The 22692-nt window shown below is 42.8% G+C and overlaps 1 protein-coding gene across 1 annotated transcript in view; it reads right to left on the reverse strand.

The window, feature by feature from the left end:
* The window catches only part of mybpha (myosin binding protein Ha), a gene marked incomplete at both ends in the record, with an annotated part of 57506 nt that overhangs the window by 12087 nt on the left and 22727 nt on the right, over window positions 1–22692 (reverse strand). The window contains 6 exons of the mRNA XM_080732694.1: window positions 4818–5004; window positions 15169–15305; window positions 15876–16035; window positions 19341–19480; window positions 20203–20398; window positions 20642–20730. Of these exons, the coding sequence (XP_080588820.1) occupies window positions 4818–5004; window positions 15169–15305; window positions 15876–16035; window positions 19341–19480; window positions 20203–20398; window positions 20642–20730 (909 nt within the window). The remainder of the gene's footprint in view (window positions 1–4817; window positions 5005–15168; window positions 15306–15875; window positions 16036–19340; window positions 19481–20202; window positions 20399–20641; window positions 20731–22692) is intronic.

The raw sequence follows: 22692 nt of genomic DNA on the forward strand, positions 1-22692 counted from the left end.
TCGCTTTGATTTGGTTACCCCCGTTTGTTTCACCAATCCCTTTTAAAATTCTCGAGTAGCCTAGCGTAGTCTTGCCAGTAGTTAACAGTTGGACTAAAAGATGCATGTACCAAACAAATTTTTCAAAAGCAAAACTACGCATCAAGGAGTTTATTAGGTAGGCCCTAAAAGTATGTCCTTGAGCGCAGGGGAATATTTTGGGTTAAAACTGAATCCGGTTTGATCTTTTCGGCAAATTGTAGTTCTTTGAGTACTACAACATGACGTGTTGTGGTTTCCGCTCCAGACCGGTTACAACCCCGAAAAGTGAAGACTACTTGTAACAGAGTATTTCTATGGCAGTATTGATCTTATATTTACAATGGGCTTATTGCCGCATCCCACTTCCAACCCCCTTTACATCGACTTCAACTCATAGGTAGTCGCATAGGTAGTCGTCGCATAGGTAGTCGGTAGTCGTCAGGACGTAAGGAATACCGCCCATAACCCTATGCCGTCCGCTCATTCGCTAAGCACGAGAGAGAGGAGGCAACAGGGGAGGGGGGGCGGGCAAGCGAGAGAGAGAGAGAGAGTGAAATTTGACACCACTGTGCATGTGCGCTGCTGCTGCTGCCTCCACAGTGACTGCAGAGAAATAGCAGAGGCATAACAGTCACTTCTCTCCAGTGCGTCCGGCGGTCAAATATGTCCGACCGTAAACGTGCGCTGCGGCACAATAGTTCCGCCACAATAGTTCCCCCCCAAAACATTTTTATTTTATTTATTTATTTTTTTAACTTTTATTTTATTTATTTTTAAAAAAAAATTAACTTTTTTTTTTTTTTTCAAAAAACATTTTTTTTTTTTTGAAAAAAAAAAGTTTTTTAGTAAAGAAGCGGGCGTGGACTCTAGATGTGAGCGGCCGAAGGCCGCGAACCTTCCACCACTGGTCAGCAGTGGCTTTCTGTCCTTGCTATTGCCCTCTTAGCCCATTCTTTCCCCTTCTCGCTGCCTGCCCTCTGTGTCTGTTGACTCATGGTAATGTGAAGAGTTTGGCCCATGATGCAGATCTTATGGAGTTATTTTTAGACACTATGGAACCAAAGAGACTCTTCTTTCTCTTCTCTCCCCTTGGGGAAGCACTCCCATGTATGGCTGCATCTTATGGGACCAAAGACGGCTGCTCTCAGTGAATACCTCCCCACCGCACGCGTAGTGATTGACAGGAAGCTAATGAGAGGAAGGAAAAGACCGTTCCCTTAGTCACCAGTGTGAATCAAAACAGCATCCCGGATCCGACAATGGAACAAGGGAGGAGCGCTTGTTTTCGGTGGAGATGACGGAGGCGCGCCGGTGTTATAAACACAATCTGATCTAGCTATAACAACAATCACGACATAGGCTATTTATTATAATCACTAATTCTCTATGAAATGTCTTTATTAATAATTAAAGTAAAAATAGTCAAATAACAAACAAGGACAAATTGTTCTGCCCACAACCTTATCAAACCAAAATGCCTAAACTACTGTAAACATTTAGGCCTATTATAACTATGATAATGGTTCTTAACTTCTTGTAAGTCCCAATTATTAAGTATAATACTTGACCTTATAAATATAGAATGTTTATGATTATTTCTTGTGTTAGGCCAATATGTTATGAAACATTGCATGTAGGCCTATTATATTACTATACACGAGTGAGCTCTCGGCACCTCCGCACGGTCCAGGCGAATACAACGGAGCGCTCCCTACCTCCGGTTCAGCCAATAACAAGCTTCCATTGTCGGATCCGGGATGTTGTTTTGATACACGCCTAGTCACCAGGATCCTCTGACCTGCCACTGGTTTGCGATTAGTGCAGGAAATTAGGGGTCAATTGGGGGGGGCAGGGGGAGGTTTATGCTAAATAGTGATTGAAAACTAGGCGAAATTGGGGAAGGAAGAGAGGAAAGGAGAAGAGGTGGACTCAGTATTTACAGTGGAAAGTTGCCTTAGGGAGAATTTGAGTGCGCTAACAGAGACGAGAGCTGAGCATCAAACGTTTACATGCTGTGAGGCATTATGAGATGATGTGTGTTAGCACTCAGGATCTGAATGTCCACTGGTAGTGTAAAGTGATAGCCTACACAGTGTTTCACAGAGCCATAAAAAGCCTCACCGGCATGTCCTTTACACTAAGCAATCCTCATTTCCTCTCCACTTATCCTCTGCATCGCCCCACGAACATCTGCCTGACTTTACAACTTCATTCGCTCTACATTTATCTATTTTTTTGTTTCTCTCTGTATTTCTTTCCCCTATTCCGTCTTTGCTCTTTCCCAGGGGTCTTCAACAGGGGGTCTGGGACCCCTAGGGGATCCCCAGAGTTACTACAAGGGGTCCTCCAAATCTTTGAGTGATAGAAACTTTTTTTCTCCTTTTTTATATTAACCACTTGAACCCTAGCGTCCATATTCGGAGAACTTTAGCCAAAAATAGCAGTTCTACAAGCTCACAATGCCTCACGCTGCGAGGCGCTGTGAGCTTGTAGATCGGTTATTTTTGGTGTAGAGAGGAAAAAGAGCAAACTAAGTACAGAGTGAAAGGACAAGTTTATTAAGTATTGACGGTTCAAGTGGTTAAATATCTGAAAACAAAAATGTACATGAATCCAAAATACACTGATGATTGTGCTGTCAAAAGTTGAAACTATATGGCATCTATCAACAGGTTGTGGGGGTCCCTGCTTCATCTCTCTCTCAACTAAGGGGTCCTTGGCCTGAAAACGTTGAAGACCCCTGCTCTCTCCTTTCTTCTTCACCTAGGCATTTCTCATACTTTACATATTTTCATAATTAGTTTTACAAGGCTTAACGTCCTCAGTGGTCGGAGCGGCGCTCTGTGACGGGCTGAGAATAGCTCGACTCAAAGTAACGGAACACATTTCTACAGTAAATACTTTTCTGTCTCTCCTTGAAATGGTAAACCACTTCACGCATTTAAACGGCTTAAAACAGAGTACCAAATCCCAAACTTGAACATGGCCGCATGACAGTGTGCTGAATAAACATTAAAGGACAACTTTGTTTTTTTACAACAAGGGTTCATATTTTACATTGTAATTAGAGAAAAGAAAAGATGAGTGTTAAAATGTTTTCATTTACTGCTTTCTGTTGTTTTAGCGATTTTATTATTTTGATTTCAGTGGGTGGGGGCATGCGTACAAGTGGCTAAATATGTCTTTTTAGACACAATAAGCCGGCATTTTCTTTGTTACTATTTATACCAGCCCCCATATGTCACATCTGTCCATGAAAGATTGCGGTGCATCTTGGGAATGGGCTTATTGTGTATAAAAATACATATTTAGCCACTTGAATGCATTCCCAAAACATTTTAACACTCATCTTTTCTTTTCTCTAATGACTATCTAAAATATGAACCCTTGTTGTAAAAAAAAAACAAAGTTGTCCTTTAAATAGGTCTTTAGTATTGCAATTTGACCAGCATTAATCTTTCACACATTACTGCATCCCAAAGTAGAACTTCAACCTACCAGGGGTGACGCAGGGAATGGAGAGGGGAGGGGGGAGTAGGTAGGGATGTGGATGCAACAAGGACGGGAAGTTTGTCTGTTAACCCAGGCTTTCTCCAAGTGGGTGCCGATCTACAAGCTCACACAGCTTGTGCATCTACTATTGTCGGCTTATGTTCCAACCAGAGTAGGGATATTGGGGTTTAAGTGGTTAAATGTCAAGTATAATGTGATTTTTGTATCTGCCCTAAGAAGAGCCAGAAGAGTCTGATAACCACAGTCTTTACCACATGAACGCCGGCGTCTCTATTCTGGACATGTCATAATCAAAAAAAAAATGTAAACATTCTGTAAAAACAGAACATTTGCATGTTTTATCAAAGATATTTGATGTAGAGGGAGTAGGGAACCAATAGTCGCCTGGGGGAACCTGGTCAATATAGGATTAAAATCGTCAGCTGGCTGGAATGACTTGAGTCTAAGTCTGCCAGGGGGGGGCAGACTTTAGCCGAGACTGAATACAACACTTGAGAGAGGGGATAATATGTGGTTGCCATGGGAGCCATTCAAGAGATTATCCCGGAGGAGATGTAGAAAAAACTATTAAGTGGCATTATGACATTATGCAGTCTGACATTCTAATCTAGTACTGTTCTTTTTGATCCTTACCTTTTGATTGTTGACTGGGTGTTAAATTATTTCTCCTTCTCCTCTGCAAGGATGGGCTCTGTGGGCACAAAGCAGAGTGCAATTTCCTTTTAATCACGTCAATGACATTTACAGACAAAAGACACATTTCTGTCAACTGGACACACATCAAATTAACCCATTAAGACCGGGAACGCATTATTACGCATTATGTTATGCTTTAACTATTACAAAATAGCAGATATACAAGCTTGCAGCACGACACTTGAAAAATCTTGAAAATCTGTGCACGTTTTTGAATATTTTTACCCGATTCAATAAGTGTCTTCTAAATCCTTCTAAGGTTTTCTGAAAAACCTATGTTTCTATGTCAGTGGTTCTCAAACTTTATCATGTCAACGACCCCCCAAAATGATATGTATTTGGCAACGGACCCCCATCTCAAAATATGCTGTTCCAGGGACCCCCCCCCCAGAAGCAAATATTTGAGTTACAAACGTTCTCTTTTAAAAACATATATTCAAAGACTTGCACATTTTTCTTTCTTCAAAACTAGCAGATCTACAAGCTCACAGTGCCGCGCTGTGAGCTTGTAGATCTGCTATTTTTCAATAGTTAAAACATTAAACAATACGAGGCCTAAACCTCCGTCTGCCCCTGGTGATACTTACGTTTGACCTCTAACCTACAGGAGACGGCGGCCTCTCCCTGGGCGTTCTTGGCCCTGCAGGTGTACACGCCGCCGTCAAAGTTGCCGGTCTTGCGGATCTCCAGGCAGCACACGCCCTGTTTGGAGATCTGGCGGAACTTGGCGTCATCGCCGATGACACAATGGTTTTTCAACCACTCCACCATAGGCTGAGCAGAGAGCAGGGCCAGGGGAAGGACGGGGTTAATGATTGATACAGAGAAAATAGGGGGGTGGCAAAAAAATAAGTTACCAGGCATAGACCCATTTCTAAAATAGCGAAAATACATAGTGGCTCTAGATCTAGCTCAGCTATTTTCACAATTTGTGTGTGTGTGTGTGTGTGTGTGTGTGTGTGTGTGTGTGTGTGTGTGTGTGTGTGTGTGTGTGTGTGTGTGTGTGTGTGTGTGTGTGTGTGCGTGCGTGCGTGCGTGCGTGCGTGCGTGTGTGTTTTCCTATGATCCCATTCTCAAAATTGGGATGCCACGTTGTGGTTAATATTTGAATGGTTGCATACAATAAAACATTATCAAAATTATAACAGGTGTCACATGGTAGATGGACAGGATCGTTTTTGGACATCATCTTCGTCAGATTAACATTATCAGATGGTAGCCTGGGCTGGCTTCCAATTTCGGGCTTTTGATCCGGTCGGGAGCGGAAGGGCTCCTACGTTTTTCTGTAGTCCAAAACGGACTACACTTTGGCCGGAAACAACGACCGGAAACAGTTTTAACCAGGTTTTAACCCGTACTTGCGCATGCGCTAACTACTTGCGCATGCGCTAACTGGGTTGAAACTGTTTCCAGTCGTTGTTTCCGGCCAAAGTGTAGTCCGTTTTGGACTACAGAAAAACGTAGGAGCTCTTCCGCTCCCGACCGGATCAAACGGCCCGTTTAGTAAACGAAGACCAGGCTTTCCCCCAGCGGAAAGCCTGGTGATGCGAGGTTAATCAGATGGTAAAACAGCTAGTCCAGGTCTCCCCTTTAAACAGGTGATCACAGCCCCCCCCCCCCCCCCCCCCACTCCCCCCCCACTCCCTCTCTTTACCCCCACCTTCTTTTTGAGAGGTGCTATAGCCGCTCCTATATCTGGCTTTGTCTGTACTGTATGTACTGCGTACACAATACACATGCCCCGTGTCTGTATGTCTCGCCCCATCATCCCACATTGTTCAATTAGATTTTTCCCCTACTGTCTGACAGTACATTATAGTGTTTTATATTGGTGATGATATTGAATTGGTGACTTTGGTTCCAACTGCTAGAAACCTTGATGTGGTCCTGGACAGCCAGCTATCATTCAAGGCACACATTGCATCAGTCACCCGGTCCTGTAGGTTCACACTCTATAACATCCATAGAATCAGACCTTTCCTCACCCAGGAGTCAGCCCAGCTCCTCATCCAGACATCTGTCGTATCAAAACTTGACTACTGTAACTTAACTCTCTCCTCACTGGCCTCCCGGCATGTGCACTTAAGCCTCTCCAACTGATCCAAAATGCCGCGGCACGCCTGGTCTACAACCAGCCAAAATTCTCACATGTCTCCCCCCTTCTCCGCTCCCTCCACTGGCTCCTGGTTGCGGCCCGCACTGAATACAAAACACAGATGCTGCTTCAAAGCAGCCAAAGGTACGGCTCCTCCATACCTCCAAACTACAACCCCACCCGTTCACTCAGATCAGCCAACACAAGGATGCTGACAGAACCCTCGCTAAAAACCCCTAGACAATTTGCCCTCCTGGCCCCCAAGCTGTGGAATAAACTCCCTGTCACACTTAGAACTACAGACTCACTCCCTATCTTCCGCTGTGGACTGAAGATTCACCTCTTCAGACTCCACCTAAACACTCCCCTTCCCTCAATGACCATACATGAAGCTAGATAGGCAATTTGAATAGGGCTCAGGTGGGTGGGCTTATTGTAAATCGCTTTGTATTAAAAGCGTCTGCTAAATGCCTAAATTATAAATTGTAAATTGTAATTTCATTCAATTCACGTTTATGAATTGAATAACCGCAAGGACTTTTTTTGGTGTTACTATACTTGTGCCGTTTGAATTAGGGATGCACCGATACAGTTTTTTTCAGTTTCGATCCAATCCGATATATACATTTGGATATTTCCCGATACTTTACCGATACCCGATACAGTAACAGTAGGCTACACATTAAGTATAAAAAATATGCATAACCTTTCAATTAAAGCCATTTATTAATTGTAGGATAGGCTTCAGTTCAAATAACAGAGTGCTGTCAGTGCAACTGAGTGCAAAATGCAATGGCAACACGTGTCTTGTCTCAAGAGTGGAGGAGCGACGAAAAAGATTGTGGGATATAATTTATTTATTTTAGTACATGCTAAAACGTTTGGTTATGGGCTTACAATTGTGTGATTATATTGCATATTTATAAGCCAGAGACTTTTATTTTATTTTATCTGTGACTTGGATCGGTGACGTTGTGTTCGATGTCCGATATCCGATATCCGATATCCCGATATGACTTAATCCGATACCGATAAGATATTGGTGCATCTCTAGTTTGAATTTCTGCTGAATAAAGTATTCAATCAATATTCAACACCAACGTCTGTTTCTATCATTGCATGAGCACCAGTCCAGGCCAGGGTCCATAAAGATGCCAGGCACAGGCAGAGGGAGTGATGTAATTCTGCCACACCTCGCAGGGCAGAGCTTTTCCTAGGTTGCAGAACACAATATGCGATATGTAATGACATCAAACCACAATGCTAGCCAACCTTGAGTGTGTGTTTCTGGGAGGTAGAATTGCATTGAGTGGGAGTAACTGAAGCCTTGTTTTCTGTGCCCAGTAATGTGCTGCTCTGGGTTTCCCTTAACATGTACATCAAACCCTTTAGCCCAGCGGTTCTCAACCGTGGGTCGGGACCCCCAGGGGGTCCCCAGATGATTCACTTAACGTGCAACATTGTTTTCTCACTCAACTGTAAACAAACCAACATAAAGTTTAAGTGTATAGAGGGTATCTGCACAATTCTAAAGTGAAAATTTAAGGACTTTTGAATGCCTCTAACATGACAAATTAAACATTGGCCAAATTGTCAAATATTAGAGGCAGAAATTGTGAAAATCTACATAGGCGTTGTGAGCATATAGATCTGCTATTTTCACAATAAAACCATGTTATACGAAATGTAATGCCTCAACTCTTAGTGCTCGTCAGGATGGGGGTCCCCCAGTTAAAATATGATTATTTTGGGGGTTGCTGCCTGAAAAGGTTGAGGACCACTGCTTTAGCCTATCATGGTTCGGAGATCTTATACACTTCCATTATTGTTGCTTCCCCCTCCACACACGCAAGCATGCGCGCACACACACACACACACACGCACACACGCACACACGCACACGCACACGCACACGCACACACACACACACACACACACACACACACACACACACACACACACACAGGTATCAACTTCAGAGGGGTCTGTTGCTTCCATTACCCTCCACCCATGGGGCTTTTACACCTCCAGGTGTGGATTTCAAGGCAGCAACACGAAGGATAGTTCACAGTAAAATCCTGTTTTATTTTAAGTGCTCAAATGGAACCCATGATGGGACCCATAAAACCAAGCCAAAGATCCTTGATTAAGAAGATACAGCATGCCAAGCCTTATGGACTATGGTGCAAACCTGAGGTCTCCTAAGTGCACGTGGTGGTCACCCCAGGTGATCATTCCGATCCCGCGAACGTCCTATGAGTTTTTAGTACACACAAACAGATTTTTTTTTTTTTTTTTTTTTTTTTAAATTTGTTTATTTAGACGGGACAATGCATATTAATGAACACTACATGAAAGCAATGTAAATAAGCCGGAATTAGCAAGAATGCTAAATTTCATCCGTAGTCCCCACATGAAGACAAAACAATACATACCAACAAACAGTAACCCTACATTAGGAGAGGGCGCCTAAGAACATACATACAAATACAATTTTTCCTGAACCAAGAAAAAACAACAAAACAACACATATTACTAACAGTACCCTACATTAGAAAAGGATAGTTAAAAATATACGTACATGACATGAGCTGTACTCTTAGAACTATACATGGTCACAGGTTTGATTGTCAACTAACCATTTTTTTAGATTGAACTTGAAGGATGGAAATGACAAACAGTCTCTTATTGTTAGAGGTAGGTCATTCCAGATTGAACATCCCTGCACTGAAAGGGTGTTTTTTCCAAAAGCGGTTACCTGGTACGGTACTTCGCAATCCCCTCTAGTGATTGCTCTAGTATTGAGTCCTCTATCAGGCTTCCTTTTTATGAATTCCTTTAGGGGAGGTGGGCATAGACCATTTAGGGTCTTATATATGATACTGACCTGTTTAAATACCTTAAAATTAGTGAAACTCAAAAAACGGTACCTCTGAAGAATATTACAATGGTGATATGAGTGGGGTTTCCTATCGAATACCTTAGCTTAAGCGCACTCTTATATAGCTGTTCAATGGGTTTGAGAGTCGTTATACCTGTGCAAGACCAGTTTGTGAAACAGTACTCAATGTGTGATAGGATCATGCATTGGAGATAAGATTTAGCAGCACTAACTGCCAAAAAAGGTCTGATTTGTTTAAAGTTCTGAAGGTTGAACTTGATTGTGTTTGTAACCTTTTTTACATGTTTTTTAAAGGTTAGGGTTGAGTCTAACATGACCCCGAGGTACTTGAACTCTGACACAAGTTCAAGTTCCTCTCCACCCAGAAACACATTTGATGATTCCATCACAACTGGTCTTTTGGATATCTTGAATGGATATATTCTTTCCTCCTGATTTGTCTGCCTGAGAAATACCATTTATGTGCCAGAAATATTGTGTGGCTTACGAAGAACGGGTCCAATGTTTATTCAGTGACTGTGGGGCAAAATAATTGGTCATAAACCGTGCTCACGTTTAGGGCTGTCACAATTAATACATAATCGTCTAATCGCAATTATTTGACATAATCGTCTAATCGCAATTATTTGACATAATCGCAATTATTTTACATAATCGCAATTATTTTGGGATAATCGTCATAATCATTTACATGTTGAAAAATGTTTATATATGTTCAAACATTTAAAAAGGTGTCTACAGTAGAAACAGCTCCCGTAACGCTGGTCTCAAATCTCGACCACACATAAACAACAATGGAGGCGGAATCACTTTTCTGGTCGTTTTCTATGCCTGGATCTAGTTTCTCCATTTCTATGCCCTAAACTACTGATGCGAGCGAGGGACATTTGCGAGCCTCGTTCATTGCAATAGGCTGTCCCCCAGCAGTCAGTTTGGCTCGATGATACGCCTGTATTTTACAAAAGATTGCATTTGGAAATAATGGATGGGCATATCTTTCTATAAAATCGCAAAGGTAAGCTACTTTTAAGCTACTTTGATGACAGTTTAAGACATCCTAAGAGAGTTAAGAGACTCACAACTTGCTTCTGGTCTGTCTGGGTGTCGCGTGCCCACCCACCGTGACACAGATGCAGGAAATCGGTCAAGGTTGCGGCGTCTTAGTTTCAATCTAGCGTCTTTGACCAGACCCTGCTGGCAAGATCACTGTGGGACACAGATCCAACAACACCATGTCACTGATGAGCAGAAGGCCGATGGAGGCATGAGAGAGGGCTAAAAATAGCGTGTGATGAGGCAGGGGCGTCAATTGGGTATGGCAGGGGTATGCAGCTGCCATACCCTGAGTCCAGGGGGGGAAATAAAAGTTACTTTTAAATATAAATACATGAATGTCTCTTTTTCTATCTGTGCTGGTTATTATGTTGTTAAATTACAGTAAAATAACTACAAATGCAAAGTTTTACAAAATGGTCACTTTAACAAGGTATTATAATTATAATTTCTCCACACTTGTATTCTCCCCATCTTGACAGAATGGCATATTCCCAGGTTCCGCAGGTCAGCTGCACAGGTGCAATGCGTTATTGTTAATTGTGGCACGTTTACTAATACTAACATGCCAAGTTTAGTTGCACTTGAACAACCGTTCCAGGCTGCCATATCCAGCCCAAGAAACCATATAAAAGAAATGTACTTCTTAAAATAAATGTATCATGCCTGTTGCTAAGGTATGGCAACATGACTGGTGTCTTGCACGCGCGCCTTCGCGCACGTGCAAGACACCAGTCATGTTGCCATACCTTAGCTTTTTCTGAACTGACACCACTGTGATGAGGATGAATTTAGCCTCTGAGATGTTACAATTACTTTGTTGCACGTACGCACGTGCGCACACACACACCCACACACACACACACACACACACACACACACACACACACACACACACACACACACACACACACACACACACACACACACACACACACACACACACACACACACACACACCCACACACACACACACACAGGCAGTTATCTTATGCCCTCTCAGGTTCTTTTAGAACTCTGTGTGGGTATCTACAGTCACACTGATACTGTAGCTGGTTTGGCAAAAATAGTGCCTCCAGCAAGCAGCCTGCTGTGAGATAGCACAGCAACATGGACTCTCAACCAAGAGAGGGAAACCTGCCATTCTTATCTCGCTCTCCTCTTCTTCTGCCCTGTGTTTCTTTCTACCGCCCGTCCCGTCTCCTTTTGGCCTTTCAATCACATGAGCAAAAGAAGTAAGCAAACAAATGAATACATTTTTGAAGAGAAGATATGAAGAGAACGTTTAACTACACACATAAGCTGAACTTTATGTTATTTTACCCACCTGAGCCCTATTCAAATTGCCAATGTCATAAAAAGAAGTCAAGAAATGGCCGATAAGTTAAGTAACAAGCATTGTCTCCATGGTCCAGCAAAGGGTCACTGGGTAGGTTTTCGAACAGCTGCTCCAGTTAGGTTTGCTTCGCTGGCAGAACCCAAGCCTGGCAGCCAGTCCACAGTGGACTCAATTTAGACATGGACATCCCGCTATGTAGATCAAACCTGGATTAGGGCTTCACCACCAGAGTCATCACGGAAATTCAAGCAAAGCGCTTGGACCACCACCATTGAACCCATAGCTTACCTCCGAATTTAGCGACTAAAGCACCACATCATATCGCATTCGCATGCACACATTAAAAGGCATAACCACACACATACACCTGCTGTATACAGCACTAACACACACGTTTTTTCCGACCGTAGGTCGCAGTTTACTATCAGAACCGTCAGAGTTTGTCTGTGTCTGTGCGGACGTCCGTCCAGACAGGTAACGCCTGACACTGTGGTTCCCCTGACACATCACTGTGACATCACAGTGATGTCACATACTCAGAGCAGGGACACCATATATAGGCATAAATAGGAACATCACAGTGATGTCAGATACACAGAGCAGGGATCTACATATACTGTATGGGCATAAAAGCGATTCTGTTAGGGATCTCCATATATGGGCATAAAAGAGATTGTATCCCAGATAATGCCCTGTTAGGAGAACCACACCAACAGAATCCATATATGGCCAAGACATATGGCGCGACCTCGCCCTGCTTTTCGCCCTTAGGCATCTTACTGGTATGTTATGTGAAACAGCACATCATGTCTCCGTCTGGACGCGTACGCTTTTTTATGGTCTATGGGTTTGCTGCTCTGACATCACGCTGACATCACTGTGATGTCGGGGGAACCACAATCACAGAATCCCTTTTATACCCATATATGGAGATCCTTGATGTTTGGAGATCCCTGTTTGTAGAACCAGCCACAAAAATATGGGCTGTCTTGGCCATCTGTGTTGGCTATATATGGATTCTGTTAGTGTGGTATGTGGCAGATGTGGCCTCCATATATGGGCATTCCCATATGAGGTCAGATGGCCAAGACATGGCGCGACCTCACCCTTTAGGGCGAGGTCGCTTGTGGCGTCTTACTGGTATATACTGTATATATACTGTAAGGACTGACCTTGATTAGTCGACTAATTGATCGAGGGAGTCTGATTCGACTTTTACCAAACTGATCAGACTGATTCCACTGCTAATCTCTCAGTCTACGTACAGTATGTCCTGTACATTTAAAGGCTCTCTTCAGCCTCTCTTCAGCTGTCCTTGAAACACAATTCCCCTGCCAGTCTAACACCCTTCACGTCCTCCTCTATCACTCATGCTCCTTCCTCATCTCCACACTCATCATCTTCTCCTTCAATGCTTCCTTCAGTTCTCCTGCTAAGAGCAGAGCGATGTTCTGCACGACCATGTTCTGCAAGGCAAGTCACCATGCAGCACCCTGCCGTGCCCAGTCTGCCCACTGCCTCGTGCCTTCTCAATGGCACACGGAGTGAGGAGCCAAGGACAACTGGGTCAAATCACTGACAAATCATCACCTGCCATCTGAGCCCTCTGCGTCAGTAAGGAACAGACAACTGTAAAGATTAAGTTTAACCAGAGCAGCGACCGCCAAGTACAGAGAGACACATACTGAGACTGCCACATAGACATACTGAAGCTAGCCAAGCTCCGCTCAACATGAGGTCTTTATAGATGCAACGTTAATACCTCATTGGGCATGCTATACAACACACGCAAATGGTTTAATATGGGTGTATACCCACAGCAACAAGATTAACACTAAAGATTCTTTAACAACTCGAGACATAACGTCTCTATTCTGGGGCAAACATTAACCAAAAATAGGAAATCGAAAGGCTCCCACAACACATCGCCATACGACACGGTGTGATCTTGGAGATTGGCTAAGTGCTTAAACCCTATATACCTGTACTTATAATACTGTTTTAATTAATTGAAGGCAGGCGCTTCTCAAGATGTGCTGACACTGACCTTCTTACGGTGTAAGCACAACTCGTGCTCTCTCTGAGCAATCCATCTCCCTGGCCAACAACCTTATAACCAGGATAGACACAGCCTTGTTGCTAGGCTGATACCACTTCCAATCATTTCATACATGTATCGTATGATATGACTGAAAGGTGCAAGTGATATCCTTTTGTTTAGATGAGTGTAATTATTAATCATTGCTATAGTGTTTGTTCAGCAACAGGTCTCCGTCTCTCCAGCTCTTTCATAAACATAACATGATACCGGATACAAAAACATAAGGAGACATTTGGAATTGAAGTTGTTAAATGAGTTCTCTTATCCTGATTTGCTCAAATGGTAACATAATCTAAAAACAAAAAGCTGGAGAGAGTGATACCCCTCTGTTACGGAACAAACACACAATGGAATATAGAATCATTTAACAGAAAAAAGAAAAGAAAAGAAAAAAACGACTTATTGTTTATACAAAAATTATCACTTGCGTACAGTTAACATCTTTTCAAAGACAAGAAGAATGACAACTTAGCAATGTGTGCAGCATTATGTCAGACCCACAGATGTAAGGTGAAGTGAGCATCTTCCCCATGCCAGGATGCACCCTGACTTCCATGACATTATCATGACATCTCCACCGGGTTACAGTAAGCTACCACGTGTATCTGAACCACTTTACTGTACAGGTCACCATTTAAATGCCAGTCAGTTACAGAATACCAGCCAATTGGCAGCTGTCAGCAACTACTGTGGGGCATGCTACATGAGAAAGCCATTGTAATCCAGGACATTCGATGGGGAGCAGAGACTTTAGTTGTGGCAGAGAGTGGATTTCATAGAGCCGAGACCCACCCAAGGAGTACTTGGAGGTTTGTGAACATATCGCACTTCAGTCCATCTGAATGTGAGTGTAAAAACAAATGTCTTTTACACTTGATCTTAGCCAAAAGGCCGAAAAAACTAATGTCTTTTGGGTCCACTTTTACACTCTCAGAGCCCTATCGTACACCCAGCGCAAAACAGCACAAGTATTATTGCCAGCTAGTCTGTGACCGACGCAGTTGTCATTGTCACGCCCTGTATCCATCTGTGAATTTAGGTGTGGTCTGGCAAATTGTTTCCACATTGCAAACTTGACCTCGTCTAAAGCCCGGAGCAGTCCCCCAGTGCAGTATTTCCCTGCTTTGACCTGTGCAGGGGTCCTACAGGGGTTTCCAGGTGGTCCCCAGCAAAATGATTGGGAACCAAAATGTACCCTTTCACGTCTGAGAGTGTAGAAATGGAACCAGATGGCAATCACTGCATTAGGGTACTTTGGTGCAGAGGTGTGTGTGTGTGTGTGTGTGTGTGTGTGTGTGTGTGTGTGTGCGTGCGTGCGTGTGTGCGTGCGTGCGTGCGTGCGTGCGTGCGTGCGTGCGTGCGTGCGTGCGTGCGTGCGTGTGTGTGTGTGTGTGTGTGCATGCGCGTGCGTGCGTGCATGTGTGACAGAGTGAGAATCATTACCATACCATGGGGTATCCACGTACGGAGCACAGCAGCTTGGCATTATATCCCACTGTGGTGGCACGGTCATTGAGGGGGGTGGTGAACTTGGGGGGCTCACTGTAGTCCGGGTCCTTGTACTCAGGGGGGGTGTAGACTATGGCTGTGTGTCACAATAACAACAAGGTCTAGTTCAGTCCAGGATGAGCAGAGGAACACCCAGCAACGCACTAGTGATGGGACAATACGCGATATTATCGTTTATAGTGATAAAAAAATAACAATCGTATTGTGGAGATTTAATTTATGGCGATATCGTCCTCCGTCATGCACTGGCATCAATTCACCTTTTATTTGTACCATTTAAACCCTCCATAATTGGTAAAAGGTACTTATAATATACATACTTTTAACTCGATACAGTCTTTTTTTCACTCTCTATCAAACGTCCGCCCCAGGATAATGGATTTTGATTAGCGCGATAATATCGTAAATCACGATTTCTTTTGTCACAATAATCGTGATATGACATTTTCATATCGTCCCATCCCTACAACGCACACACACACGCACGCACGCATGCACGCACGCACGCACGCACGCACGCACGCACGCACACACACACACACACACACACACACACACACACACACACACACAAAATCCACCGTTGCAGTATAACACGTGGATTAAAAAAAAAGAAGATGCAAACGTAAAAAAAAAAGAAGGTTACCAGTCTTCTGGATATGCGCCAAATCCTTGGTGATAGTACAGGACTCGCTTTTGCCCACTTTGTTGACTGAGAACACCCTGAAGCTGTAGGAGTTCCCCATGACCAGGTCAGAGATGGTGGCAGTCAGTCTGTGGTAGTGGTCCAGCACTGTGAACCACACCTGGACACGGGACAACACACAACAACAGTCACGTTAGACCAGGGGTGGGCAACTTTGATGATGGTGAGGGCTGCGATGCGTTTTGAGCTTGTAGATCAGCTATTTTTGCTTCTTTTGAATTGGAATCCTGAATTATTTTTGTTATTTCTTAATTGGAATCCTGAAATGTAACATTTTGATTTAATTTCAAACGCATTTAGTTATATACTCATGTTAACTTTATGAACCTAAATTCAAATACATTGGACATAAAAAAATATATTTTAATACTACTATACTAGTCATTAAGCTACTGACGGAATTAAAGCAGGTCATGTTTGGAATTGTAACAGCTGAAATCAATAATATATCAGTATTTCGGTATTAACCTGCTGGCCGCATTAAGTGAAGGTGGGGGCCGCATGTGGCCCCCGGGCCGCCAGTTGCCCATGTATGCATTAGACAACATTATGGCCAGTGGTGTAAAGTGACTAAGCAGATTTACTTACATGTAAGTACTGTACTTAAGTACAATTTTGAGGTATGTGTACTTTACTTGAGCACTTCCAATTTCCAATACTTTTACTTCTACTCCACTACATCTCGGATCCAAATATTGTACTTTTCACTCCACCAAAACTTTAGTTACTAGTTATTTTGCAGATATATACATAAACCACTTTAGCCCTATTTTATACCGTGGCTATTTGAAAACAGCCAATCTAGAAGTTCACAACGCGTAGATTTGTTGACGCATTGTGAGCTTGTAGATCTGCTATTTTCAAACATTTTGTACCTTTACTTTTGTTACTTTTTGATCCCAACACTTTCATATTTTTACTCAAGTGAATGTTTAATTCCAGACTTTTACTTGTAACAGAATATATATTGCAGTATTGATACTTTTACTTAAGTAAAATATATGAGTACTTTTTCCACCACTGATTATGGCTCATTATCATTGGTTAATAGGAAACTCCATAAAATCATCAATGTATCCAGCAAGATAGCTGAGACAACTTGAGAGTATGACATCAATGTATGAGACCCGGGTACTTAGAACCAAAACACACGTTATACAGTCAATACTGCCTTTTACCATCAGGGCGACGGCACACAGTAGCAATGTTGTAGGCAAAGGTAGGGCTGTCAAAATTATTACATAATCGTCTAATCGTGATTATTTGACATAATCGTGATTATTTTTCATAATCGTCATAATCGTTTCCATGTAAAAAATAGTGGAAAGAGCAGATCTACAAGCTCACAACGCGTCGCAATGCGACGCGTTGTGAGCTTGTAGATCGGCTATTTCCACTATCAATGTTCTTTTTTAAGTATAAAGTTGTCAAATATGTCAGTCATTTCTTTGTATATTTAGCTTATGTGTCTTATCTACCATGTGTAACTTCAAAGCCTAAAAGCCAAACAGAAACGTAATTGTCAACGACAAAAACACAATTAAATCGTTAATCGCAATTATTTGAGAGAAAATTAATCGTCATGTAAAATGTCATAATCGTGACAGCCCTAGGCAAAGGCTTCAAGATCATTTGTCTATTGAACGATGACTGCAGGTAGCCTATTCTATTTTCCTCTCTGTTAGAGAGCAGCGGTGAAGTATTGTCAGTGTATTGTGTGATCTGTCTATGTACTGTATAGTGTCTTTATGTGTTGTGATATTTTGTGTCCTGATGGCTGCTTGGTGCAAAAGGAATTTCCGTGAGGACAAATAAAGCTATCTATCAACATTACAGCATAGGTGAATAACATAACTTTGAAAACTCTTGCTGTCCTTAATTAAACTAGTCAATGTAAGTATTTATAAGGGTAATAATAATAATAATTATTATTATTATTTCGTAGTAGTATTGTCTCTAGGTTATTCTGTTCATTTTATTCCCTCAGTCATAAAATGCAGACTTATGGAAAGGGTGCATGAAGGCCTCTGCCAGAGCCCTCATGCACTAAACAATTTAGAGAGGGACAGTCCCCAAGTCCTCACAGACTTAAATGGGTGAGGTCTGTTAGGGCCGACACTGGAATTGGGCCTATGCGTCTAATTGTCCCTGAGCAAGACACTTAACCCCTAACTGCTCCCCGGGGCGCTGTATTAATAGCGCTCACTGCTCGTTAGGAAGAGTCGTAGAAGCAGAAGACATATTTCACGTATGTGCAAACATACAGTGGCCAAAAATACCCCAAAGGAGTGGGTAGTATGTTATTATCATTATGGTTCAATTGTTTCGTAGCAGTTATATGAGTTAAAAAAAAGGACGCCAATTGAAACAAACCCAAAATCTTTTTTGTGATATCCTTTTAGTTGACCGTGTACCTATTCTCATGAACTATACCTTTTCCTATGCAAACTTCTAATAAAGTCTTCAATCAGTCAATCAATCAAGACCACATACTGTACAATGCAATTTCCTGTTGGACTGATGATTGCCATGTTATTTATAACACACAGTAAATACTGACTGTACTGAAGATGTAGACTAGAGGAAGGTGAGAAGGTAGTAACAAGTCCCATAAAACATGTATAGTTTCAGCAGTTGACTGCTGGCAGAGTGCCAGTGGCGGAGGCATGTATGCGACAGCAGCCTATATCAGGTGTCATGTATGTCAAATGTTTAGCTCGCTGGCCCGCTATCTTCCTACACTGTGAAATCTGGAGTGTTGATTTCACTCCTGACAGTGTTAATGTACGGTAACCAAATGGAATGGATGTACGGATTACATTTGTACACTAAAATGGATAAATGAACATGGGAGATTTTACTGTGCACCACTTATCACCCCCCTTGCCGGTATTTTATTGCTTCAATCATATGTCTCTCGTCATATGTCTCTCCCATCATCCTTGTCCTTCTTTCCCTGTCACACACCGTGCTCTACTTGTTCTGCTCACATCACCTCTATCAAATGGCAGGAATAAATCAGCTCGATGAAGAGACTCTTACAGTAGATGTACCGATGACATCAAAACACAGATTAAACACTTGGCTGACGAGGTGCATCTCAGATTCACATCACATGTCTCCTCTGCCGTAAATTGTTTATGTCCATTCACGTGTTGAGTGCGCGTATACTGTACATGCATGCATGTGCACAGTATGTAGTAGTAGTAGTTAGTTTATTTTTTGGGTCATTTGTATAGTACAACGCGTTTTCCTTCATTTCATTCAATCATTTCATTCACATAAACAGACCAAAAAAAAGGCATAAGCTGAAGCTAAAAGCTTATAGTGCTTACCCTTTGTGCCATTGAATTGATTTACACTAGAGGAAAATATATATGTAGTGTAGTGTACTGTATGTCTCACCCCGGTTTTCTCGTCAGCCTTCTGGATAACGTAACCAGTGATCTCTGTGTTGCCAGTGTCCTTGGGAGCGCTCCACTCCAGGGAAGCGTTGAAGCCCCAGCAGTCCACCAGTTTGATACTGGTTGGAGGCCCTGGTAGCTCTGGGAAATCACAGGACAGCCATTACATGAATGATTGCACATGTAGCAGAGTAGCTCAGCCTGAAGCCCAAAGGCCTAACATCTCCCATGGCCAGGGGAGACGAGGGTTCGAATCTCTACACACGTGGCATTAAAGGGATATTTCACTTCAGTATTTAGATATTTGATATAACTGACAAACCCATTACAACTTCAAACTCTTTTTTTTTTTTTTTTAGATTTGTTTTGGGGCTTTTATGCCTTTATTTGATAGTAAAGTAGACTGACAGGACATTTGGGGAGAGATGGGGAGTGACATGCGGCAAAGGGCGTCCGGATCGGGAATTGAACCGGCGACGCCGTCAGGTATCAATGCCTATGTGGCAATGCCTAAGTGGTATGCGCCTGGACCAGTAGGCAAGCGGGCACCCCTTTTAATTACTTTTTTAAATTGGATCCTTATGACCATTTGTGGGTCCATTTGGTTCCATTTGTTCACTCTTTTATAGAGTAGATTGGGGTCCCAAAGAATTCTTTCAAATGGGGGTACGTGGCCTAAGAATGCATATCAAACTGGGGGTCCTTGAAATTGGAAAAGTCGAGAATCACTGTATTAAACTTCACCACCTTGTGGCATATTCTGTACCTCAGGAACATATGTACGTATACGTGTGTATGTATCTGGCGCACGCACGTGTGCGTGTGTGTTGTGTGTATTGCGTGTGTGTGTGTCCGTCACGCACCCACAATCTGAAGAATAATCTTGGCCTTGTCCTCAAAGCTGTCCACCTTGACGGACAGCTCATAGACGCCAGAGTCGTCTCTCTGGGCGGTGCGGATGAAGAAGATGGTGTTGATGTCGGTGTTCCTGATGTTGACCCGCTTGGTGTCCACGGGCTGACCATCCTTCAGCCAGGTCACCACAGGCTTGGGCTTACCCTGTGGAGAAGAGCTTAGACTCTTTTTAACGTGAAAGATCATGTAACAAATACTGTAGATGTAACTTCTGTGAAATATTTAGTGTGTGTGTGTGTGTGTGTGTGTGTGTGTGTGTGTGTGTGTGTGTGTGTGTGTGTGTGTGTGTGTGTGTGTGTGTGTGTGTGTGTGTGTGTGTGTGTGTGTGTGTGTGTGTGGGTGGGTGTGCGTGTGTGTGTGTGGGTGGGTGTGCGTGTGAGATCTTACGAGGAAGGGGATGATGAGGTTGACCTGCTCTCCATTCAACCTCACATAGCGTGCTCTGAGGTAGCGAGGCATGCGTACCCTTGGGCGGTCTGCGGATAAACAATATACTGTAAATGTCACGTTTCTTATGTGCATTTAATAGAGTACCGAAGTCCTGGCATCACTCGTTCGTCCCCTGGGTCGCAGACGCTTTTCTATATGGAGAATAACATTGGGTCATCTTAAAATCGTCTCATATAAGCATCGTGGGCCAAACATAAACAAACTGTCTCTGCGATATTGTCGGGGAGATCGTTTACAAATATTGTACTGGTTAGCATTAACAGTAACATTAGCGTTTTCTCGCAGTTGAATCTTCATATCCAAATGAGTCAAACCGCCGGGATCATTTGTTTATCTTTGGAACACAGTTCTTATTCGATGCGATATAAAAAAATCTGAACGGGGGGAAAAACTGGGGTAGGATGTGTAAATGATGTCAGACTTCTGTGCTCTTATTATTTATTTCGCATAAAATGGAAATAAAAAAATAGCATGCACAGGGGATTTCATTGGTTTGTTCAACTTGAACACAATAAATCTCACAAAACAAATGACTTAAAAGTGTTCACATGGACAAACATTGTCTGCTGGCCTGACATTCCTCTAGGAAGAAACAGATGTCCTGGATGTATGCTTCAAGACGTACTCATGTTTTTCAGGCTGAGGTTACACATGCTAAGAATGACGGGTCAACAGCATCCTAAATATACGAACTGCTCATAGACCGGCCGGGCCAGGAGATGTGTGAAGGACCTAAAATAGCCACCTGGCCAAACCCAAGGGCTCTGCAGCCATCCAAGCTAAAGAAAGAAGCGCTCATTTGTCATGGAAGGAAGGAAGTGGCCTTGAAGTCGGCGCATTGGAAGGCACGATAGCATTTGACCACTTGTCATCATCATCGTGAAGTTTGAAAAGTGAAGTTCTCGTAAAAAAACTATTATACTTCGATGACAGGTGTCCCCCAGAGGTCTATACTGGGTGCCCTCCTTTTTTCCATCTACACAGAATTTTAATTTTGGATGAATGTTAGCACCCAGAACGGGAAAGCCTCCTTTTAGCTCATGCTATTGAGCAATGTACGTTTTTCAGAAAACAGCTGGGATTTAGAAGACATTTTTTGGAACGGCTCCTCTGGTCTTAATGGGTTAAAACCTTGAATGAGAGCATTGAGTAAGAACTCCTACTGGCGATTGTGCGTAGACTTAAAAAGAAAGGAGCACCAGTGAAAGCGGTGGAGTTGCCCCGGGGGAAGGATTGACTTGGTATGTACAGTATTCGTGAGTAGAGCAGCCAAGGAGAGGAGAACCACGGCATCTAAACGTCACTCCTAAAATAGCTTTGATGATGAGGTCTGAGACGAGCACCGACATGCATTCACACCACATGTCACAAGTCAAGATGCAGTTGGACAGCAGTGCCTCTTATGTCTGCTCTACTGTCAACTGACTGATCCGTCTGATTCTGTGATGTACAGTAATGTTATAGCAAAGAAAATAATATTAGCTTCTTACCTCTTATATCACTTTCTATGAAGTTCATGTCTACAGTGCATTATAAACATACTCATAATGCATTATATTCTGCTTATAACACAGTACAATTATTGTTATAAGCACTCATAAATATGCATAGTGCTTCATAACAATAACTAAGCATTTTCGCATAATGAAGCATAATCACAGGACATACATAATGTTTTGGCAAGAACATTCATGTATTATAATTATCAGGCTAATACAATATGATCATTTCACAATGTATTATAATCTATCTCTAAATGCGACAAATCTCTGTCTGTCTGTCTGTCTGTCTGTCTGTCTGTATGTAATCCGCGTATCTCGAGAACCGTTCGTCCCACCGGCTTCAGATTCGGCACGAGCGTTCCCCGCCGCGGCGCGGAGTGCAGTGCCGGGCCTCGACCCGACCCGACACACGGTTTTCCGAAACCGGCGCGAAACGTTCGGAATCTCCTTATGCCGAGTTGATTGTTGACATCAGGCTGTTCCGGA

Source organism: Nannobrachium achirus, assembly GCF_963921795.1.
Source record: "Nannobrachium achirus genome assembly, chromosome: 9".
NCBI lineage: Eukaryota > Metazoa > Chordata > Actinopteri > Myctophiformes > Myctophidae > Nannobrachium > Nannobrachium achirus.